Below are 19,909 nucleotides of genomic sequence, written 5' to 3'. Positions count from 1 at the left end.
TCAGCTATTAGAGCCCTTAATTGGTGTATTGGCTGCGGGCTGCTTAGGCTTCCAAGTCTATGAGAGCGTGCAGGTGAGGCGGTGGGCACCGCAGCATGAGCGGATGCAATGTCTTCCTCCTCCTCCTCCTCCTCGCCTCATGCCTAGCGATGGGTTCATGTTTATATAAAGCCCACGCAGAGCTCATATAAAGCCCACCAACTGTGTTCTGTTGTGTGATAAAGGGCTTTAATCCGAGGGACCCCCCCCTTGCCCATCCCTTCTGGCTTTAGCAAATAGCCCTGGGGTGGTCCTGAGCACAACCCCCCCCAAGGGCTGAGCTCCCACCTCCCGCCTCTTCACGTCAAGCGTGGGAACGGTCCCCCCGTGCTCTTCCACCGTGGGAAAAACCGAAGCTGCCCCAGCAAAAATGACCCCAGAGCGTCCCCGCGGCAAACGGCTGGGCTCGAGGTTTGCCAAAACCCTGCGTTTCCAGCCCGAGTGCCCACTTGAGATGTTGCGACATTCTTTTTTTTTTTTTTTCTGGTCCCTCTTTCGAGGGACGGCTTCAAAAACGTCAACTGAGAGCGGTCACGGAAACGCACTCACACGATGGGGAGTTGGGAGCCCGTTTGCCATAGCTTGTGATACACCCTGGGAGATGGGATGGATGCGGGGACCGTCCGCCCAGGGCAAGGTGCTGAGGTCCCAGAAGACATCCCTAGGGATGTGCTAGGGCTTGGGACATGCTCCTGCTGTGGAACCCCTCAGGTGCTGGAAAAGGAAGAGCCTTTGCTGGCCTTGAACCAGCAGAAAAAATAAAAAAAGCCCATCAGCATCCTCGGGGCGGGCACGGAAAGGCCGATGGCTTTTGGGGGAGCCGGGCTCAGCAAGGCGAGAACCACGCGCCGGTAAGGATGCTCCATGGCCACGGTTTTGGCGCTGTCTGGGAGGCCACCGGTCCAACCGGGCCACTTTCCAGCGTGGCTTATGGCCGTAGAGCGGGGCCGAATCCAGACCTGCCCCTTGGGCAGTGTGAGGATGCCCAGGGGGATCCCTCAGCCCCAGGGGACCCCCCGGCAGAGCCTGGCACCGGGATGCAGGACCACACTTGGAGCATCCTTCCCTTTGCTGCCCCGACCCAACTCAACATCCCTTGGTGGGGGGGGGGGGGCAGCAACCCCACGCTGAGGGGGTCCCTGTTCTCACCCCACAGAACCAGAACGAGCCTGGAAATGGCAATGAATTAATTTTACTGAGCTCAGCGGCCGCCGTGGCCGGGCACTGCTCTCACCAGGGCAGGCTCTGCCCTCTCCAGTCCCAGAAAGTGCCGTTGCTGGTGGCCGAAAGCCGGGCCAGCAGCCGCAGGACGCCCCGCACGCTCTCCTCCACTGTCACCGGGCCCTGCCAGGCTCAAGGGCATGGGGGGAAAAAAAAAATTAAAAAAATCAGGAACACACCCCCCGCAGCTTCCCGGCACCCCCAGCCCCAGCCCTGGGCACGGTGGGATGCCAGATGCTCTAGCAGCCAAGGGATGCAGCTGTGCACAAATGAATCAGCCCTAATTTGGGTGCTATAAGGTGGGGGGGAGTTAATTTTACAGTTCCTAATAAAAAAGTGACTTATTTTTTTCACTCTGCAAGCCAGCGTGGGGGTAAGCCCTGCCTGGGTGCGCTGCAAGAGGCTGCTCATCGCCCACCTCTCCCGGCTCCCCTTGGCATGGTCAGAGGAGAAGAAGGATTTGGGGTGCTGAGAGCCCCAGGGTGCTGGGGAGGCAGCACCCCGAGTGCAGCCCTCCAGCCGGCACCGAGCGCGGGGCCGGGGTGCCCTCTGCTGACACGGGATTGGGATGGGAAATGAAATAAAAAATAAGGAAGAAACTGGATGGTTTTAGGGGAGAGCCCGGAATGGGTCCTTTGCTGCGATGGTGGGGCTCCCCTGGGACCGAGGGGCTGCACAGGGGGCTGTGGGTGCCGCCGGGAGGGGATGCACCCAGGAAGGGATGCCTGTAGGAAGGGATGTCCATGGGAAGGGATACCCCTGGGAAGGGATGTCCACGGGAAGGGATGTCCACAGGAAGGGATGTCCATGGGAAGGGACACCTCTGGGAAGGGATGTCCATGGGAAGGGATGTCCACGGGAAGGGATGTCCATGGGAAGGGACACCTCTGGGAAGGGATGTCCATGGGAAGGGATGTCCACGGGAAGGGATACCCCTGGGAAGGGACACCTCTGGGAAGGGATGTCCATGGGAAGGGATGTCCATGGGAAGGGATACCCCTGGGAAGGGATGTCCATGGGAAGGGATGTCCATGGGAAGAGATGTCCATGGGAAGGGATGTCCATGGGAAGAGATGTCCACGGGAAGGGATATCCATGGGAAGGGACACCTCTGGGAAGGGATGTCCATGGGAAGGGATGTCCATGGGGAGGGATACCCCTGGGAAGGGATGTCCCTGGGAAGGGATGTCCCTGGGAAGGGATACCCCTGGGAAGGGATGCCCTTGGGAAGGGATGCCCTTGGGACTTTGCAGAACCAGGGTGGCCACGCACGTCCCGACACTCACCGTCCCCCGTTCCAAGGGAGGTGTCACACAGCCGGGGTCCACAGACACGCAGAGGATCCCGCTGGCTCCATACTCCATGGCCAAGCATTTGGTGAGCATGTTCAGAGCAGCCTGAGGCGGGGGGGGACGACACAACCACCACCACCATCATGGGGTGGCACGGCCACAGCCAGAGGTGGGGATCCCCCAGATGGTGACCCCCAAATTCCCCCCCGTTCTCCGAGTGGCGGTACCTTGCTGCAGCGGTAGCAGACGTCCTGTCTCTCCTCCCAAGCCTGCGCCGCCTCGATGGAGCCCAGGATGCTGGAGATGTTGACGATGGCGGCTCTGCTGCAGCTCAGCCCGCGCTGCTCTTCAGCCTCGGCCGCCTCCTTCAGCAGGGGCAGGAATGCCTGCAGGGGACGGGCGCTTGGGCATCACCATCCTCTTCCTCCCCCCCCTCCCAGCATTTGGGGCAGGGGGTGCCTGTGGCCTCACCTGGCTCATCTGCAGGGGCCCGATGGTGTTGGTGGTGTAGACGAGGGTCATGTTCTCCGCCGTCTCGGTGGCCAGCGTGCTGCGGCGCGTGGTGCCGGCGTTGTTGATCAGGAGGTTGAGGCCGGCGCTTCCCACCTCCTCCCGCACCTTCCCGACCGCCGCCTTGATGCTGTTGGGGTCTGTCACATCTGCAAGGGGACAGGAGGACTTGGGGACGGGCTGGGGGCCATGTCCCAGGCAAGATGCTGTAGGACGTGGTGGGAGGCAGCTCCTGGCCACCGAGGATCCTCCTGGTCCCGGCAGTGACCTGGTTGGGCTGAGGCAAACTGAGGGACTCCGCCTGCTTGGGTGGCGTTTCCCAGAGCCACCCATGGGTGCCATTAAATCCCGAGAGGCTTCGTCCCCTTCCCGCCCCGGCACCTACCTAGAGGCAGGACCACGACGCTGGGGCAGCCCAAAGCCACCTCGTTGATAGCCTACACAGAGAAAGGGGGGGTCAGGCTGAGGGGGGCTCGGCGGGGGGGTGGTCCTGTGCCACGCCGGGGTGGGAACAGGGTGGCCCTGCGTTCCGTGGCCGGCAGGTTTCGACACGTCCCGGTGGGAGAGGTACAGGGCGAGTCGCCGCTTCTTTGCACCCATCTGAGCCCGGTGGCTTCAAAGCCCCCCGCACCGATGCCCCCGGTGTGGGGGCTGCCAGCAACACCCCCCCCGGCACCCCTCACCATGCACTTATCTGTGTCAAAAGAAGCAAAAAAATTAAATATTTTAAAATATACGTATTTTTCCGTGCCATTCACGGCGCGGGACACTGGCAGTCAGCCCCCCAAAGCCAGGTGGGGACGACAGCACCCCCAGGCTCTGCGTTTCCCAGCCTGTCCCGGGGCTGACCCCCCTGTCCCCCCCTCGGCACCCTCCCTACCTTCCCCTGGGGGTCCAGGCAAGCGGCGAAGAGGTGCCGGGGGGGCCTGGGCTGCTCCAGCAAGCCCTTCAGCAGCCCCAGGCCGAGCCCCCCGTCGCAGCCGGTCAGCAGGACGCTGCCCACGCCGAGCCCTTCCATCTCCACCGCTCGCCGCAGCCGGTTGTGCCGCCCCGGCAAGGTTTGGCAAGGTTTGGCAATCCTGCCGGTAATTTGGGAGGCGGCACCGCAGGTGCTGCTGGGATGGGTGGAGGTGGTGGGGGGCACCGCCTGCACCCCCTTTCCCCGAGGGGATGGGGCAGAAGGATGCTTTTCTGCATCCCAGGGGTCACCCATCACCTTGACCATGGGGATGTCTCACATACCCCCGAGCACCCACACCCCCCCAGCCATGGGCACCCCAAAGGGATGATGAGACCTTCCCGTTTGCCCCCCCATTACTGGGGTGACCCCAGGGTACCAGCACATCCATAGGACCGCAGGCGAGGCTATTAATTACAGTACAACCTTTATTAATACTGGAATCTTCACAGTGCATTCGTTACTTGTAGCAGTGACTATGGAAATAAGGGGGGGGGTGGGAAAGAGGGGAATTACCACCAAAAAAAAAAAAAAAAATTCAAAGAAAAGAGAGAATGAAAGAAAGAGAAAGAAAACCTGGCAGAGGGACGGGGAGGGGGGAAGCGGCGGCAGAGGCGGGAGCACGGAGGGGAAATAAATTAAAAAAAAAAAAAAACAAAAACCCGAAAAAAAAGGACCAAGTTAACAACAGCACCAGAAAAGTTACTTCAGTCGAAAGACAGGTTGGTTTTTTTTTTCTTTTCCAAGGAATTTTTGTTTTCTGTACAAAAGAAGAGATTCCCCCCCCCTCCCCCAAACCCAAATATTTGTCACTTGGCATCAGCGGTTCTGGGCAGGAGAAGGGCTGGGGGGGGGCGACTAAATCGTTATTCCTAAGGGGGAGGAAAGGGGGGGCTGCGATGCGACAGACAGCGGGGTGGGGTGGGGGGCTATGTACAGCGGGGGGGCTGGGGGGGTTTGTGCTTTCCTCCAGCCGCCGGCAGAAATCAGCTGCTTCGCTTTGGGGGGGTCTGGGTGAACCCCTCCTGTCCCCTGGACGCCCCCCCCCCCCCGCCAGCAGAACCCTGCGCAGGGTCTGCAGGTGCTGAGGGAGAGGGGAGGAGGTTTGGGGGGGCCTGGGGGGGTCCCCAGTGATCCCTGGGGGGGGGCAAAGAGGAGGTTCAGCACCCTCAGCCAGTCCGTCCCGGTGTCCCCTCGAATTGGAGAGGGCTGTACTGTCCCCCCGCTGTCCCCCTGCCCTCTCACACGTGCCCCCCGCCCCACTGCCCCCTCCCCACTGCTCCTGAGCCCCAAAATGGGGCTGAGCCATGCGGGCCCCAAGCAGGCAGCCGGGGGGGGGGGGACAGGGACCCCCCACTCCTGGTGCTGCTCCTGCCGTGGCCCCGCTGGCACCGTCCCCTCCGGCTGGGGTTGGGGACACCCGCCTGCGCCCGGGAGGGAGCGGGGGGGAGAAAAGAGGGAAAGAGAGAGAGAGGAAAGAGAGGAAAGAGAGGGGGGAAAAGAGAGGGGGGAAAAGAGAGGGGGGAAAAGAGAGGGGGGAAAAGAGAGGGGGGAAAAGAGAGGGGGGAAAAGAGAGGGGGGAAAAGAGAAAAGGAAGAGGAAAAGGAAGAGGAAAAGGAAGAGGAAAAGGAAGAGGAAAAGGAAGAGGAAAAGGAAGAGGAAAAGGAAGAGGAAAAGGAAGAAGAAAAGAAGAAAGAGGAAAAGAAGAAAGAGGAAAAGAAGAAAGAGGAAAAGAAGAAAGAGGAAAAGAAGAGGAAAAAAGGAAGAGGAAAAGAAAGAGAAAAGGAAGAGGAAAAGGAAGAGGAAAAGAAAGAGAAAAGGAAGAGGAAAAGGAAGAGGAAAAGAAGAGGAAAAGAAGAGGAAAAGAAGAAAGAGGAAAAGGAAGAGGAAAAGAAGAGGAAAAGAAGAGGAAAAGAAGAGGAAAAGAAGAGGAAAAGAAGAGGAAAAGAAGGAAGAGGGAAAGGAAGAGGGAAAGGAAGAGGGAAAGGAAGAGGGAAAGGAAGAGGGAAAGGAAGAGGGAAAGGAAGAGGGAAAGAAGAGAGAGGGAAAGAAGAGAGAGGAAAAGAAGAGAGAGGAAAGAAGAGAGAGGAAAAGAAGAGAGAGGAAAAGAAGAGAGAGGAAAAGAAGAGAGAGGAAAAGAAGAGAGAGGAAAAGAAGAAATGAATAAAAGAAGAATAAGAGAAAAGGAGAAAAAAGAAAAAAGAGAAAAAGAGCCAAAGCGAGACCACGTGAAGGAAAGACGTAAGGAAAGGAAAGGGCCAGGAGGGAAGGGAAGGAGGGGACAGAGGAGCAGAAAGCGGGGGGCAGCGAGGGAGGGGGGGCAGCGGGTGCTGGCGGGTGGGGGGTCCCCAGGGAGGTGCAGCGGGTGCCCCCGGGAGGTCCATCGGCCGTGGTGGGCGCGTCCCCGCCGGCCGGGGCATCATCACGATATCCGTGGGGCCGACCTGTCGTTGGTGACGGTCCTGCGCAGGCGCACCCCACGCCGGATGGCCACCAGCATGTCTTCGGCCGGGGGGTCCATGGAGGCCGCCGGGGGGGGCGCGGGGGTCTCCTCGCCAGGGCCAGACCCCGCGAGGGCAGTGGGGAAGGGGAACTGGCCTTCCCCCAGGGCGTGGGCGCCGGCTACCAGCTCGCCGATCTTCTCCACCAAGCTGTGCCGGTTGGCGGCCAACTGTTGGTCCTCCTCTTCCTCGGCAGAGAGGTGCTGGCCGGCCCCGGGGTAGACGGAGATCTCCATGGCACCGCCGCCCCAGGCGGTGTTGGGAAGGCTCAGCCGCTTGGGCGAAGCTTTGGCAAAATCCAGGGGGTTCGGTGAGGCGTCGTCGGCATAGAAGACGCACTCTTCGCTGCCCACCCGCGTGGGGCCGGTATAGCCGGGGGAGTCGGGCACCGTGGGGGTCTTCACGGGGACGATGGGAGGTCGGATGGGGATGGGGCCAGCATTGGAGAGGGTGCGGCGGACCGAGGGCTTGGTGGAGGGTGTGCGGCGGATGGTGGCCACCCCTGGGGTGGTGCCGGCTGGTAGGTTGGTGCCGGTGGGCAGCCCGGCAGTGGAGGCGGGACGCTTGGTCTGGATCATACGCCGGTAGTTCTGGGCGATGTTGCTGTTGCGCGGGATGGTGGAGGACTTGTCGAAGTCACTCTGGGGGTCACACTCCACGTCGCCATTCACCGAGTAGCAGTCATAGTCAGAGCCTGGGGAGGGGGCAGCACAGTTAGCATGGCTGGGTGAGAGACGGGTGGCCCAGCTGGCACTGCCAAGCCCAACCACCACCTTCACAATGCAATCACAGCCAGCCCCAACCAACGCTGGTGCTGCGCGACCACAACCAAACTCAACCACCACCATTGCGACACAATCCCAGCTGGCCCCAACCACTGCTGGCACAACACACTCACCAGCAAGCCCAGCCATTGCCATCACAAGGCAACCACAAGCCAACCCATCCACTGCCATCGGAAGGCAACCACAAGCCAACCCATCCACCGCCATCGGAAGGCAACCACAAGCCAACCCAACCACCGCCATCGGAAGGCAACCACAAGCCAACCCAACCACCGCCATCGGAAGGCAACCACAAGCCAACTCAACCACCGCCATCGGAAGGCAACCACAAGAAAACCCAACCATCACATTGAGATCACAACCAAACCCGACCGTCACCATCGCAGTGTGATCACAACCAGCCCCAGCCATGACCATCACAACTGGCCTCAACCATCACCACCACATGGTCACAGTCAAAGCCAACCATCACCATCACAACCAGCCCAACCACCACCGTCACAATGTGATCACAGCCAAACTCCACCATCACGTGCTCACGACTGGCTCAGCCAACACGAGCACAGCACAACACAACTGTCCCCGTGGTTACTTGATCTCCAGCTGCCACCTCCACTGCCATCACCCGCCATCTGCCACTGTTTCCACCTGTACCCGACCGCTGTGCTCAAACACGTCACCACAAACCATCACCAACCACACTCCGCGTGGTGCTGTCTGTTATGTCGCTGCCTGGCACAACCGTAGCTATCAAGACCCAACTAACACCCAGCTGACCAGGAAATCTCGTGGTTACCACGTGGCACGACGCTTGTGCCACACACCGAACCCCCAACACACACAATCATTAAATCTTCATCCCCCCAAGCCCCCATGTGATGCGACCATAGCCCTATTCTATGACACCTAGTGCACGCAGAAGTACCCCGGGACCACCAAAGCCTCTGCCGTCCCCTTCCCCTCTCCGGGTGCCATTTTTGGGTGGCCCCAGGTGCCCCTCGCCACTGCGGGGTGGGTACCTTGGGAAGGGATGGTGTCCTCGGAGCAGGAGGGGGTGGTGGTCTGCGTGCTGTAGCCGCTGGAGTACTGCAGCGAGTCCCGGCTGCTCTTCTGGTGCTCCAGGCTCAGCCCCCGGGTCAAGACCATGGCCAGGTCGCTGGCGGCGGGGGACACCTCCTCCCCGTGCTGTGGGGCCAAGGGCACACCGTCAGCGCCCCGTCTCCTCTCCTAGGAGCCCCTCAAAAGCCCACCACCTCTGTGTTCGCCCCGCCGGAGCCGGTACCTTGGCGGCGATCGTAGCCGGTGACATGCGGGGCCTGGGAGCATCCTCGCCGCCGATGCCCGGGTACCCGCCGGCGGGTGAGCCCATCTCGGCTTCCCGCAGGTGCTCCACGCGGTCCTTGCGCCGCTGCAGGGTGGGGACCACCGGCTGGTCGTAGGGGCTGGCCTTGGACCAGTCCTGCAACAGGCAAGGCACGGGGTGACGCCGGGGACACCGGGGCTAGAAGCCAAAAGCGGGGCAGTGCGGGAGGGGGCACGCGCCGATGTCCCCCGAGCCACGGGTGCTGCCCGGGGTGCTATGCCCCGTGGCAGGGTGGGATGGGGGGATCTAGGGGCTGAACCCCATGAGGCGTGGGGGGAAAACACGTGTGAAATGCGACCCCGGTGGGATGGGGGACAGCACCGGGGAGGGGAGAAGAGGAAGAGGAGGGTGTTGCTGATGAAGGCTTCACCTTTCCGCCACCTGCCCGTGCCCCGGTGGTGGAGCAAGAACTAACCGAGGTGGGGGAGCTGCACTCGCTAACCGACTGGCAGGTTTCCGAGGCCTCCGAGGACGCCGAGCTGGAGGACTTCTGCCGTGCCGGGAGGCCAAGCCATGCCGTGAGCCGGAGGGGGAGAGAAGAGGCGGTTAGCAAGCACAGCCAGCGCCGCAGTCCCGGGTTAGAGCAGCGCCCATGGCTTTCCCAGCTGACCCAGGCCCCCAGCCCGCCTCCCCCCCGGCAGCAGATGCGGGAAGGCGAGCAGAATCCGACCCGGCAGAGGCAAAAGCCATTTTGGGGAGCGAGGACAGTCCCCGCAGCCATGGCGTTGGGCTCCCCAGGGGCTCTCGCCGGGTTGGCGACGCCAGGTTAGCGGTCGTGCCAGGCAGCCCTGCGGCACAGCCAGCACGAGGGATCGGCAGCTCCCGGGGGGAGCCGGGGGTCTGGGAGCATCCTCAGCACCGGGAAGAAGGCAGGGAGAAGGGGAAGCTTTGCTCCGCGCTGCCTGCTGGGGGACTGGTACAAACTGGGTGTTACGGGGCTGGGGCGATTGGGAAATACCCTGTTCCCCCTGGCACGGGGGGGGGTGATACCTGCACCCCATCCCTGGGGGGGTCACAGATGGGGTTTCTCTGCACCGTGGCCCGCGGTGCCCCCAAGCAGGGCTGGGTGATGCCAACACAGCTGGAAACACGCCTGGGGGGACCCATCACCTCCACACCAGACCCTTGTGTTGCACCCAGCAGCACCCACCCATTCTACAGAAGGGGAAACTGAGGCATGGGGTGGGGGGGGCGGCGCTGACCCCCTCTGTACCTGGCTGGTGATGTCCGAGGGCATGGGGGAAGGCGGTTTGGAGTAAGCGGCGTCCTGGGAGATGAAGCCGGAGTCATGGGAGGAGACGCTGGAGAGGCGGGTGGCGGCGGCGGGGGGCTGCGCCAGGCTGCGGTAGCGATAGGTGGAACTGGGTGAGCAGGTCTGAGCCCCGCCGGGCCACGCCATGCCACCCTTGGCACTGCTAACGCTGCTGGGGGGGCGCCGGGGGGGACGGGGACACGCCGGTGGGGAGGACAAAGGAAGGAAAAGAGAGTTTAAGACAGAGGTTCGGACGCAGCAGGGTGTCCGGGCAGCAAGCCCAGCACCCTGCCCCACACCCCAGCCTGGGGAAACTGAGGCACGCGGTCCTCCCAGGGCATCCCTTTTCCTTCTGGGGTCCTCCGCTGGCAGGGGACAGGCTGGGGAACATGGCAAAGGTGACATGTTTGCCTTCAGACCCCCCCTGCACAGCTCACACCATCCCCAAAACCCAGAGGATGGGAAACGTGCCAGGCACCCGTCCTGCTCCATAGGTCCACCAGCCCCGACCCCGCAGCCATCCCAGTGTGCCAAGACCAGTTCCTCCGCATTACTGGGGACCGGTTAACCACATGGACGTGTGGAGGTGGACATGCTCACCCCAAGGGCCGTGAGCATCATTAGCCCCCCGGGGTTAACGAAGGGGGTGGGATTTTAGGCGTGGAGCGCACCCCACCATACCTGCACATGCTGGACTTGCGGGAGCTGGAGCTGCTGGGCGAGGACGGGGGGGTCTGGTAGGACCAGCTGTAGTCAGAGCCCTTCAGGTCCTTGATCACCTGCAGGAAGGATGGGGTTTAAACCCCCCAAAGATGCTCCCCCCCCCTCCCTTGACTCACCCCGTCCCCCCCTGGCGCCCCTATGCTGACCTGCTCGCTGGCGGGGGGCAGCTTGTGGGGCTCGGCGGTGAGGACCACCAGGTCCTCAATGATGCCCTGCAGGTGGGTGATCTCTCCCAGCATGGTGAGCTCCCCGTTCTGCAGCCAGACAAGGGAGAGCATCAGCACCCATCGGGCAGCAGCGAACACCCCCCCCACCCCCCGGGCCCCCAGCGCTCACCACCACGGGCTGCAGGAAGGTGATGAAGGTGCAGAAGCGACCCCGCTCCTCGATGAGGGCTTTGCGGACCGCCTGCTTCTCCGTCTCCTCCAGCAGCAGGTACATGTCGTTGACATCCTGCAGCGCGTTGTCCAGCTGGGGCTGCAGGTCCCCCTTCCCTGCGAGACGGGGTACCATCAGCACCGGGCTCCCCGGACACCCCTCCCAATCTGCTGGGGGTCCCATGGCTGAGCCAAGGCCATCCCCAGGCTCCGGCTGGGCGACATCACCCCGTCACCCCATCCTCACATCCCAGCGAGTGCCACGGGGTCCCCCCCCGTGCTCGGATCCCAGGAGCACCCTCACCCCGCGGCAGCCCCGGGAGGCGGAGCGGGGGGGTGTCCTCTGCCACCCCGTCCCCATCCCTGGCGCTTGGGACCAGGGGACCCGCCCGGGTGCCACCGCAGCGGGGCTGGCGTCGCCCCGGGATGCGGGGCGCAAGCTAAGCTAAGCTAAAAGCAGGGCGGGGTCGGGGGGGGGGCACAGGGAGCGGATGGACGGACGGATGGACAGACGGAGAGCGGCCCTGGCCCCGGGGAGACCGGGACGGGGAGCAGATGAGGAAGCAGAGAGGGGGCCGGGGGGGGACCAGCAGTTCACTTACCAAGCAGCTCTACAGGAAGGATGTGGAGGGGAGGGAAGAGAGAAGGAGACAGAGAAAACGTGTGAAAAGAGGCCGAGGGCCGGGGCGTGCGCCCCCGCCTCCCCGCCACCCCCCCCGGGCCGTGCCGGCACCCCCCTTTCTGTGGGGGGTGGGCAGCGGGACCCCCCTGGTGCCCACCATCCCCGGGAGGCAGCCGGGGTGCCCCATCCAGGCTGCCCGCCCCGGCTGGGGGTGCTGCGGAGGGGTTGGCAGGGGTACCCCCCCCTCCAGGAGACCCCCCCTCACCTTTGCGAGCCTTTTTCTGGAGCTTGAGTGTGTCGGAGGATTTTTTCTTGATCTCGTGGCGGGCTCGCTTGTATTCTGGGGGCACAGAAGTGCTGTCAGAGGGGACCCCCCCCCGCTGACCGGCACAGCCCCCCCGACACGGATCCGGCCCATCCCACCGCTACCTTTTGCATGGTCCTTGTCCAGCTGGTTGGCAGTTTTCTTCCAGTCCTCAATCCTGTCCTGCAAAGGGTTTATCAGGCTCTCCATGAGGGCGCTGGAGCAGGGAGAGAGAGGCAGAGAGCGTGGGAGAGCGCCGGAGTCGGGGGGGGGGGCCGTGCCCCCCATCCCGGGCCCAGCCGACATCCAGCGTCTCCTTCGTCAGAGGCTGAGCCCGGCCAACTCGTGTCACCGATGCCCTGGGCACGCTTACTTGGTGAACTGCCGGAGCTTGGCCTCGATGCTGCGGTGCCGCATGCACATGCGGGTCAGCGCGGAGCCGATGTCCCTCGTGGCGCCTGGGGGGGAGCAAAACGCCACTGACGAGGGGCAGGGGACACCCCCACACCAGTCCCAGCCCAGTGTGTATACTGGGACCAGGCTGGCTGGCGGCGGAGATGACCAGTGCTGGGATGCCCTGGGCTCTGGGGATGCTTTGGGTCAGGGATGTCTCCTTTTTTCCCCGATAAATCCACTAAATAAATAAATCAACATCCACTAACAAATAAATAAAGCGCTAAATATCCCTTCCTAGGGTTTCAAAATGAAAACCTGCTCCCGCTTTTTCCTGGTTTGTCTCAAATTCGGTGCTGGGGGGGCCAGGGAAGCAGGGGGCGAGGTACTGCGCAGCCAGCCAGGCACGGACCAAGAAACCGGCTGGCCGGGAGCAAACGGCTCCGGGACCGGCTTCCCTCCCTGGCTCCGTGCCAGGCAGCCAGCTGCATCCCTCAGCTCCAGACACGATCCCGAGCGTATAAAAAGGGAGTCAGAGCTCCCCGGGGGGATATTGGCCAGCAACAGAAAGCAGGAGCATCTCTTTTCGGTGAAATTGCTGTTAACTCTGAAGCCTAAGGATGGCCACATGGTGGCAGTGCTGCTGGAAAAGCAGCAATCCAAACTCCTTGGGTGCAAGCTAGGGAGTAATAGTCTGCCTTACTCTCCCCAAAAAAGCCTCCAGAGACACCTCCCACTCTTTGCAGGAGTTTTGGGCATCCCCCAGCCCCCCAGTGCTGCCGAACCGGGGGAGCCCATGGGCCGAGGGCCTTCTCCTCCTGCACCGGGGTATTCTCCTAATCCCACTCCTAATGCTCTTATCCCGGCTCCTGCTGCTCCTAATCCGATTCCCCCACGTGCTCACGCGCCACGTACGAGGCCGCCAGCCGGCCCCCACCCAGTGCCCTGCCTCAGTTTCCCCACACCGCCGCTCTGCCCCCGCAGAAAACATCAGGGATGTCCAGGGGTGTCCCCGAGGTGCCCCCGCCCGGCGCAGCACTCCAGGGCAGCCCTGGTGATGCTGACTCCCACGGTGCTGGTCACCAGCTGTCCCCAGCATCCCCCCCCGTGTCCCCTCCCTCGCTTTCGGTGCCCAGGCTGGAGGGGAGCTGGGGGAGCCCTAATCCCCTGGTGCAGTGGGCTAGTGGGTTTGGAGGCAAAGCTGATCCCAGCTCAAGCTGCTGCTGCCTCCTCCTCCTCCTCCTCCTCTTCCTCCTCCTCCTCCTCCTCCTCCCCGCGCAGCTCCAGATGGCCTGGATGCCGCCAGTCTGCAAACCAGCCCCGGACCATCTGCTTGGCAGAAGCCGAGCGGTGGGAAGTGGCTCCTCGCCCGCAGCGGGCACCCGGAGAGGGACCGGGGGTCCGACCCCCCCACCCCATTCCAGCATGGGGGGGCCCAACCTGCAGCCTCAGCTCTTCACATCACCTCCTCGGCGGGTCGGGGTTCATCCCTGAAGCAGCCAAGCATGGGGTCCTGCATCTCCCTCCATCTAATTCCCCCTCCCTGGAGCCCCCCCGGAGCAGCCGGGACCCCCCCGGGCACCTCCCAGGTGGGCACAGGGGACAAGGGACACCGGGAGGGCGGCTCAGCCCCATATCTGGGCGCATCCTGGGGGGCAGAGACGGGTGCGGGGAGCCACGGTGCGGGGCTGCGTCACCCCGAATCTCCCCGCAAGCAAACCAGCCTCACCAGAAGATGCCGGCTAAGCACCCATGGGTGGTGAGGAGCGGCACCCACATGGGTGCCCACCCCACCCGCCCCCCCCCCCAGCCTCAGCTGCACCCCATCTTTCCAGCCCTGCTTCCCAGGGGATGCTCCACCTTGGGGTGGGGACAGGTTGGACACATCTCCATGGATGGTGGAGCTGCTGCGTGAAGCCCACCCCAGCCACGTGGGCAGGGGTCACCCCACAGGGGCCACTCGCCACCCGCTCCCCCCGCCCGACCACGCCAGGGGACGCCCACTCCTGGTGGGGAGGACCCTACCGCGGGTGTTGGTGGCCATGTCGGCCACTTTCTGGAAGGCATCTAGGAAGGCGACTGCGGCCAGCACCGTGGTCCTGGGGTGGAGAGAGCGAGGGGGGGGCTCAGCGGGAGCTGGGCACCCCGGGATGTGCCCACAGGGACGGGGGGTCCCCTGTCCCCCCCACCCCAGCCACTCACCTGAGCTGGGAGTGCAGCTTGGTGGCCTTCGAGTTGAAATCCTCCCAGATGGGGTAGGAGCTCTGCAAGGAGGGAAGGTGACAGTGAGAGCCGGAGTCCCCCGCCCCCCTGCGCCCCCTCCCCAGGCAGGGCAAATCCCCCCTTCACCGTTACAGAGAGATGGGGCAGCTCGGTGGCCGTGCCTGGCTAGGTGTGGCTTCTCTGATGGCTAATAAAGGCTGAGCACAACCCTTTTTCCCTGCTGGGTTTTCCCTTTCCAGTCCGGCCTCGCAACCACGTAGACCATAGAGACCTCGGGATTTTGGGTGATCTCTTCCTCTTTCCTCAAAGGGCTAAAGGCAGCTTATGGGTTTGGAAATTTGAGGGGAGGAAAGGAGCTGGTGCACAGGCAACCTTTGAGAACCCAGTCAGCAGCAGAGCCCTCCAGCACCTCCAGCCTCCCCCAAAAGCAGCGATGGTCGAAACCACCACCATGGAGGGCTCCAGCCCTGCAGTGGGCAGCTCCAGTCCCCGGCTCCCCCGAGCCCACGAGGACCCACAGGGCAGGAGGGGGGGTCTGGGGTCCCCCCAGGCCTGAACGGGGTGGTCGTGCAGGGACATGGACATGGACAGGTCACAGGTGCTGGGGAGGCCACCCCAGTGAGGCCACCCTGGTGCCATCCCGGCCAGGCCACCCCGTTGCCATCCTGGCGAGGCCACCCCAGCAAGACCAGTCCCAGTGCGCTTGTGGCAAGGCCATCCCAGGGCTGTCCCAGTGCCACCGTCCCAACGAGGCCATCCCAGCGCTGTCCCAGGGAGGCCGGTCTCGGCAAGACCAGTCCCAGCAGTGTCTTGGAGAGGCCACTCCCAGTAAGACCATCCTGGTGCTGTGCCAGTGAGGCCAGTCCCAGCAATGCCAGCTCCAGTGCAATCCCAGCAAGGCCAGTCCTGGTGCCATCCCAGCAAGGTTAATCCTGGTGCCACCATACAGCGAGGCCATCCCAGTGCCACCATCCCAGTGAGACCAGTCACAGTGTTGTCCTGGTGAGGTTAATGCTGGTGCTGTCTCAGCGAGGCCATCCCAGTGCCAGCCTGGCATGGCCAGTCCCAGTGCCACGATCCCGTCAAGTCTATCCGGGTGCCACCGTCCCAGCGAGGCCGTGCTGGTGCTGCCATCCTGGCGAGGTCCGTCCCGGTGCTGTCATCCCAGTGACACCATTCCGGTGCCATCCCGATGCCACCATCCGACGGCAGTGCTGGGGGGTTGCAAACCCCTCTGGGGTGGCCACCGGGCTGGGACTCGGGCACCGGAGCCCGCTTTGCAGGATGTGGGTCACCACACATTCCCGTGAGCCCGGCTTGGTGGCACCTCTGGGGACAGGGTTTGCACCGAGGGGGCACGGGACCAGCCCAGCGTTGTTTTTGGGGGGACCACGAAAGCCCCCGTTTCCTCACGAGTCAGCAAAGAAGGGGTTTGAGGATGCCACTTCATGTGCCACGTGTGGCAGCGCCCCGGCGCAGGGCCCCGAGTCCCTGGGAGCTGCCATTGCCGGAGGGCAGGGCCACTGTCCCAGGGCCACCTTCCCCCAGCCACCCCGGGGAGGGCGAGCGGAGGCTCCCCCCAAACGAAGGGGCAAGTCACGACGCCCCCGGCCCTCGGCGATGCCGGGCGGGAGGAGGATGGGGACGAGGACAACGGGGACAAGGACATGCCAAGGTCACCCAGGGATGCCAGAGCACGCTGGAAGAGAGGCAACAGGAATGAAGCCGGCTCGGGGACGCTGCCGGCTCGGGGACTGCCACCAGGCTTCGCTGCCCGAGCCCTCCCCAATGGAGGCCGACGGGTGCCGAAAAGCCACCTGCCACCGAAATAAGGTCCCTTTACCCCCGCGCCCAGCGCAGGGCTGCCAGCCGCGGGACCCTAAGCACATCGCTGCCGTTCAACGCCATCAGTTCTGTGGGCTGGGGACTATTTTTCCCCGTCCGCCAGTGCCCGCGCCAGGACACCACGTGGCTGGGAGATGGGGACAGGGACGGGGACGATGCGCCCTTAGGGGCCACCGGCGCTGGGCCAGGGCTGTGCAGGGTGTGAGCCGAGCGTGGTGGGGCTTTTTTCTTCCTTTTTATTATTTTTTTTCTCATCTTTCCCACCTACAAATGGCATGAAAACGAATCCAACACGGTTTCCTCAGCCACGCCGGCGCGCGACGCCACGGTGAGGGGCTCCTGGCCCAACCACGTCCTGATGGGGCTGGGCATGCCGCTGCGTTGGCAGCGCTGGCAGCAGCCGGGGAGGCGACGGCTCCCGGTGGGCTCATCCCCTCCGCAGCCTCAGTGGGGGAATGGAGAAACCGAGGCACGGGCTGCCCTCACCTCCACCCTGGGGACGTGGGGCTCAGTGGGGCTGCCAGGAGGGGATGGCTGGGGTGAAGGCATTTGGGGTGCTGACCCCAGCACCGTTCCCCACCAGCCCTGGCCCTCGCTGCCCTGGGGCTGGTGCCTGGGGAGAGCCGGGATTGTCTCCCTCCAGGGCTCTTCTCCCAGCCCTGAGCCGGAGTCCGGCCCCGCGGAGCCACCGCCACCCCTCGAAGGGGTTAATCTCCTTCTCCGCCAGGCTTTTATTTTTTTTTTTATCCCCCCCTCCCCTGCTTTGGCAATGACAGCATTGTCTGGACTGGGCTGCAGCAAGAAGAGAGGAAGAGGAGGAGGAGGAGGAGGAGGAGGAGGAGGAGGAGGAGGAGGAGGAGGAAGAGAGCTTTTGCCTCCGAAAATGACTGGGGCTAAACCCCAACGCTGGAGTAGGCAGCAGGAATTTCGCCCCCCCGAGATGAAGAAACCCGGCTGGTTCCCTCCTCCCTGCTCAACCCCCAGACAAAAATGCCCCCCAGCATTTTTCATTTATTTTTTTGAAATGAAAACAAACAAAAAAAAGGCATTTTTTTTTAAAACATGGCCCCATCCTGCTCCCAGGGAGGGTGGAGGCGACGTCCCCTCCCCGGGTTGGGAAATGGGATTGAGGAGCTGGGGGACCTTTTTGTTCCTTTGGTGCAAACCCAAGCGGGTCCGGCAGAAATCCAAGCTGGGGAGCGGAGGGTGGCGGGGGGGGGTGTCAATGCAATGCCCCCAATGGCTGGTGATGCCCGATGCGGGGCCAGCGGTACCCGACATCGGGCAGCGATGCCCGGTCTGTGGTACCCGACACGGGGCTCCAACACCCGCTGACAGATACGGCGCTGATACGGGGCTCCGGTACCAGACATGGGGTGCCGGTACCCGGTGATGGACACGGGTTTGATATGGGGTTCTGTTACTTGCCATGGGGCTCCGATACCCGGTGATGGATATGGGGCTGATATGGGGCTCTGATACCCGGTGATGGATATGGGGCTGATATGGGGCTGTGATACCTGACATGGGGCTCCAATACCCGGTGACGGATACGGGGTTCCAATACTCGCCATGGGGCTCTGATACCCGGTGACGGATATGGGGCTGATATGGGGCTGTGATACCTGACATGGGGCTCCGATACCTGGTGACGGATATGGGGCTGATATGGGGCTGTGATACCTGACATGGGGCTCCGATACCCGGTGACGGATATGGGGCTGTGATACCTGACATGGGGCTCTGGTACCCGGTGACGGATATGGGGCTGTGATACCTGACATGGGGCTCCGGTACCCGGTGACGGATATGGGGCTGTGATACCTGACATGGGGCTCCGGTACCCGGTGCCGGGTACGGGGCTGATATGGGGCTGCGATCCCCAGCGTGGGGTCCGATGCCCAACATGGGGCCCCCATGCCCACTATGGGGTTGACGTGGGGCTCCGGCACCCAGTGCCGAGCCCCGCACCCGCCGTGGGGCTCCGACACCCGCCGTGGGGCCGCGATACCCAGCTCGGGGCTGGACAGCGGAGCCCGGCTCCCCGCCGCGGGGCTGATGCGGGAGCCCCGGTACCCGCCGCGGGGCCCGATGCCGGCCGGTCCGTGCCCGCAGCAGCGGCGGAGCGGAGGCTGCCCGGTGGGGGGGTGCGGGGGGGAGCGCTGTCACGGCAGCGGAACGGTGCGGGGTGCGGGGTGCGGGGTGCGGGGGGGGGGTCCCTACCTTCATGTCGTTGATGATGGCTTGGAAGAGGCCGCCGAGGGCTCCGCACTCCTTCTCCGCCGTCTCCATCGCGGCGCTGCGGCAGCCCGGGGCGGGCGGCGCCGCCGGGGGAGGCCGCGGCGGCGGGCCAGGCTCAGCGGCGGCGGGGGGCGGGCGGCGCCCGGGCGGCGGCGGCGGTGGGGCGGCGGAGCGGCGGGGGGGCCGGGCGGGGCGCGGCGCGGCGCATCGCCCCCCTTCCCCCGGGGGCTGAGCGGACCCGCCGCCCCCCTCGGGCCGCCCCCCTGGCAGCGGAGCGGGGCGCGGAGCGGAGCGGGGCGCGGAGCGGAGTCAGGGCGCGGAGCGGGGCGCGGAGAGCGGCGCCCCCGGGGCGGCGGCGGGGGCGGAGCGGGGCGGGATCTGCGCGGCACATGCGCCGCCCGCCGCGGGGCCGGGGCGGGGGGGGACACACATGCTCGGGGGGCAGCAGCGGGCGGGCGGGGGATGCGCGGGGCTGCCGGGCCCGGTGGTGCTCGGGGATGCTCCGGGAGCTGCTGCGGGGGGCGCATCGGGGAGCAGCCCCGGGAGCCCCCGGGCTGCGGCGGAGGGAGCCCCGAGGGGTGCCTGGGGGTGTGGGGCTGGGGGGCAGCCCCCGCTGGTGGGGGCAGCACCGGGGGTCGCTCACAGGGCAGCGGAGGACCCCCAAGGGACGGTCTTGGGGTGTTGGGTGGGGAGCCCCGCTGTGCCCTGGGGAGTGCTGGGCCCGGGGGTCAGCAGCCGCACCGCTGTGGGATGCTCGGGGGCAGCCCCCCGGGCCCTGGGCGGGGGGGTGCGGGGTGCTGCCCCCGGGCCAGGGCTCTGTTAGCCTCCCTCCATGGCTGTTTGAGCCCCGCTGCCTTCCCTGCCCGGGGAAGGCGAGTGCCTGGGTGCGCTGCGGGGCATCGCCTCGGTGCAGGTTGAAGTTTTAACACCCTCCGGGGTGATCATACGGCAGCCCTGAAATGTCTTACAGCACTCGATTACCAGAGAGCCGTGGGAAACACGTGGCCTGCCAGCAGACGAACCCTTCCCCGCAGCCATCCCAAGGCCCCATCTCCAGCCTCCTGGGATCTGGGGGGCCGGGCTGAGCCCCAACGCACCTCGCTGCACCTCAGGGTGAAACCCCAGGGCGAGGGGCTCAGCCTGAGTCACCCATTCCCCCTCCTGCCAGAAAAAGCAGCCCCGATCCCCAGCCGGCACTGCCCCGGCAGCACCACGCTGCTCTGGCCGGTGCAGGTCAAGAGCCATCCATAAGGAAACGAT

At 64.3% G+C, this 19,909-nt stretch overlaps 2 protein-coding genes across 2 annotated transcripts; both read right to left on the bottom strand.

The window, feature by feature from the left end:
* Nucleotides 1–1,269: 1,269 nt before the first annotated feature.
* Nucleotides 1,270–4,080, bottom strand: LOC132318257 (C-signal-like). The gene is made up of 6 exons (XM_059824987.1): nucleotides 3,943–4,080; nucleotides 3,448–3,499; nucleotides 3,024–3,211; nucleotides 2,780–2,938; nucleotides 2,547–2,657; nucleotides 1,270–1,383 (listed from the first exon to the last, which is right to left on the bottom strand). The coding sequence occupies exons 1-6, from the start codon at nucleotides 4,078–4,080 to the stop codon at nucleotides 1,270–1,272; spliced, it is 762 nt and encodes a 253-aa protein (XP_059680970.1).
* Nucleotides 4,081–6,442: 2,362 nt separating this feature from the next.
* On the bottom strand, nucleotides 6,443–18,700 carry MTSS2 (MTSS I-BAR domain containing 2). Its single transcript, XM_059825083.1, has 14 exons — nucleotides 18,632–18,700; nucleotides 14,543–14,604; nucleotides 14,366–14,439; nucleotides 12,321–12,405; nucleotides 12,073–12,164; nucleotides 11,909–11,983; nucleotides 10,981–11,138; nucleotides 10,791–10,898; nucleotides 10,603–10,700; nucleotides 9,883–10,009; nucleotides 9,085–9,159; nucleotides 8,589–8,765; nucleotides 8,326–8,491; nucleotides 6,443–7,215 (listed from the first exon to the last, which is right to left on the bottom strand). Exons 1-14 carry the CDS (start codon nucleotides 18,698–18,700, stop codon nucleotides 6,443–6,445), a joined length of 2,139 nt encoding a protein of 712 aa, XP_059681066.1.
* Nucleotides 18,701–19,909: the final 1,209 nt, after the last annotated feature.

Source organism: Gavia stellata, chromosome 15 (assembly GCF_030936135.1).
Source record: "Gavia stellata isolate bGavSte3 chromosome 15, bGavSte3.hap2, whole genome shotgun sequence".
Classification (NCBI taxonomy): Eukaryota; Metazoa; Chordata; class Aves; order Gaviiformes; family Gaviidae; genus Gavia; species Gavia stellata.
The sequence above is the reverse complement of the archived record's forward strand: the minus strand, read 5'-3'. Positions and strand labels throughout refer to the sequence as shown.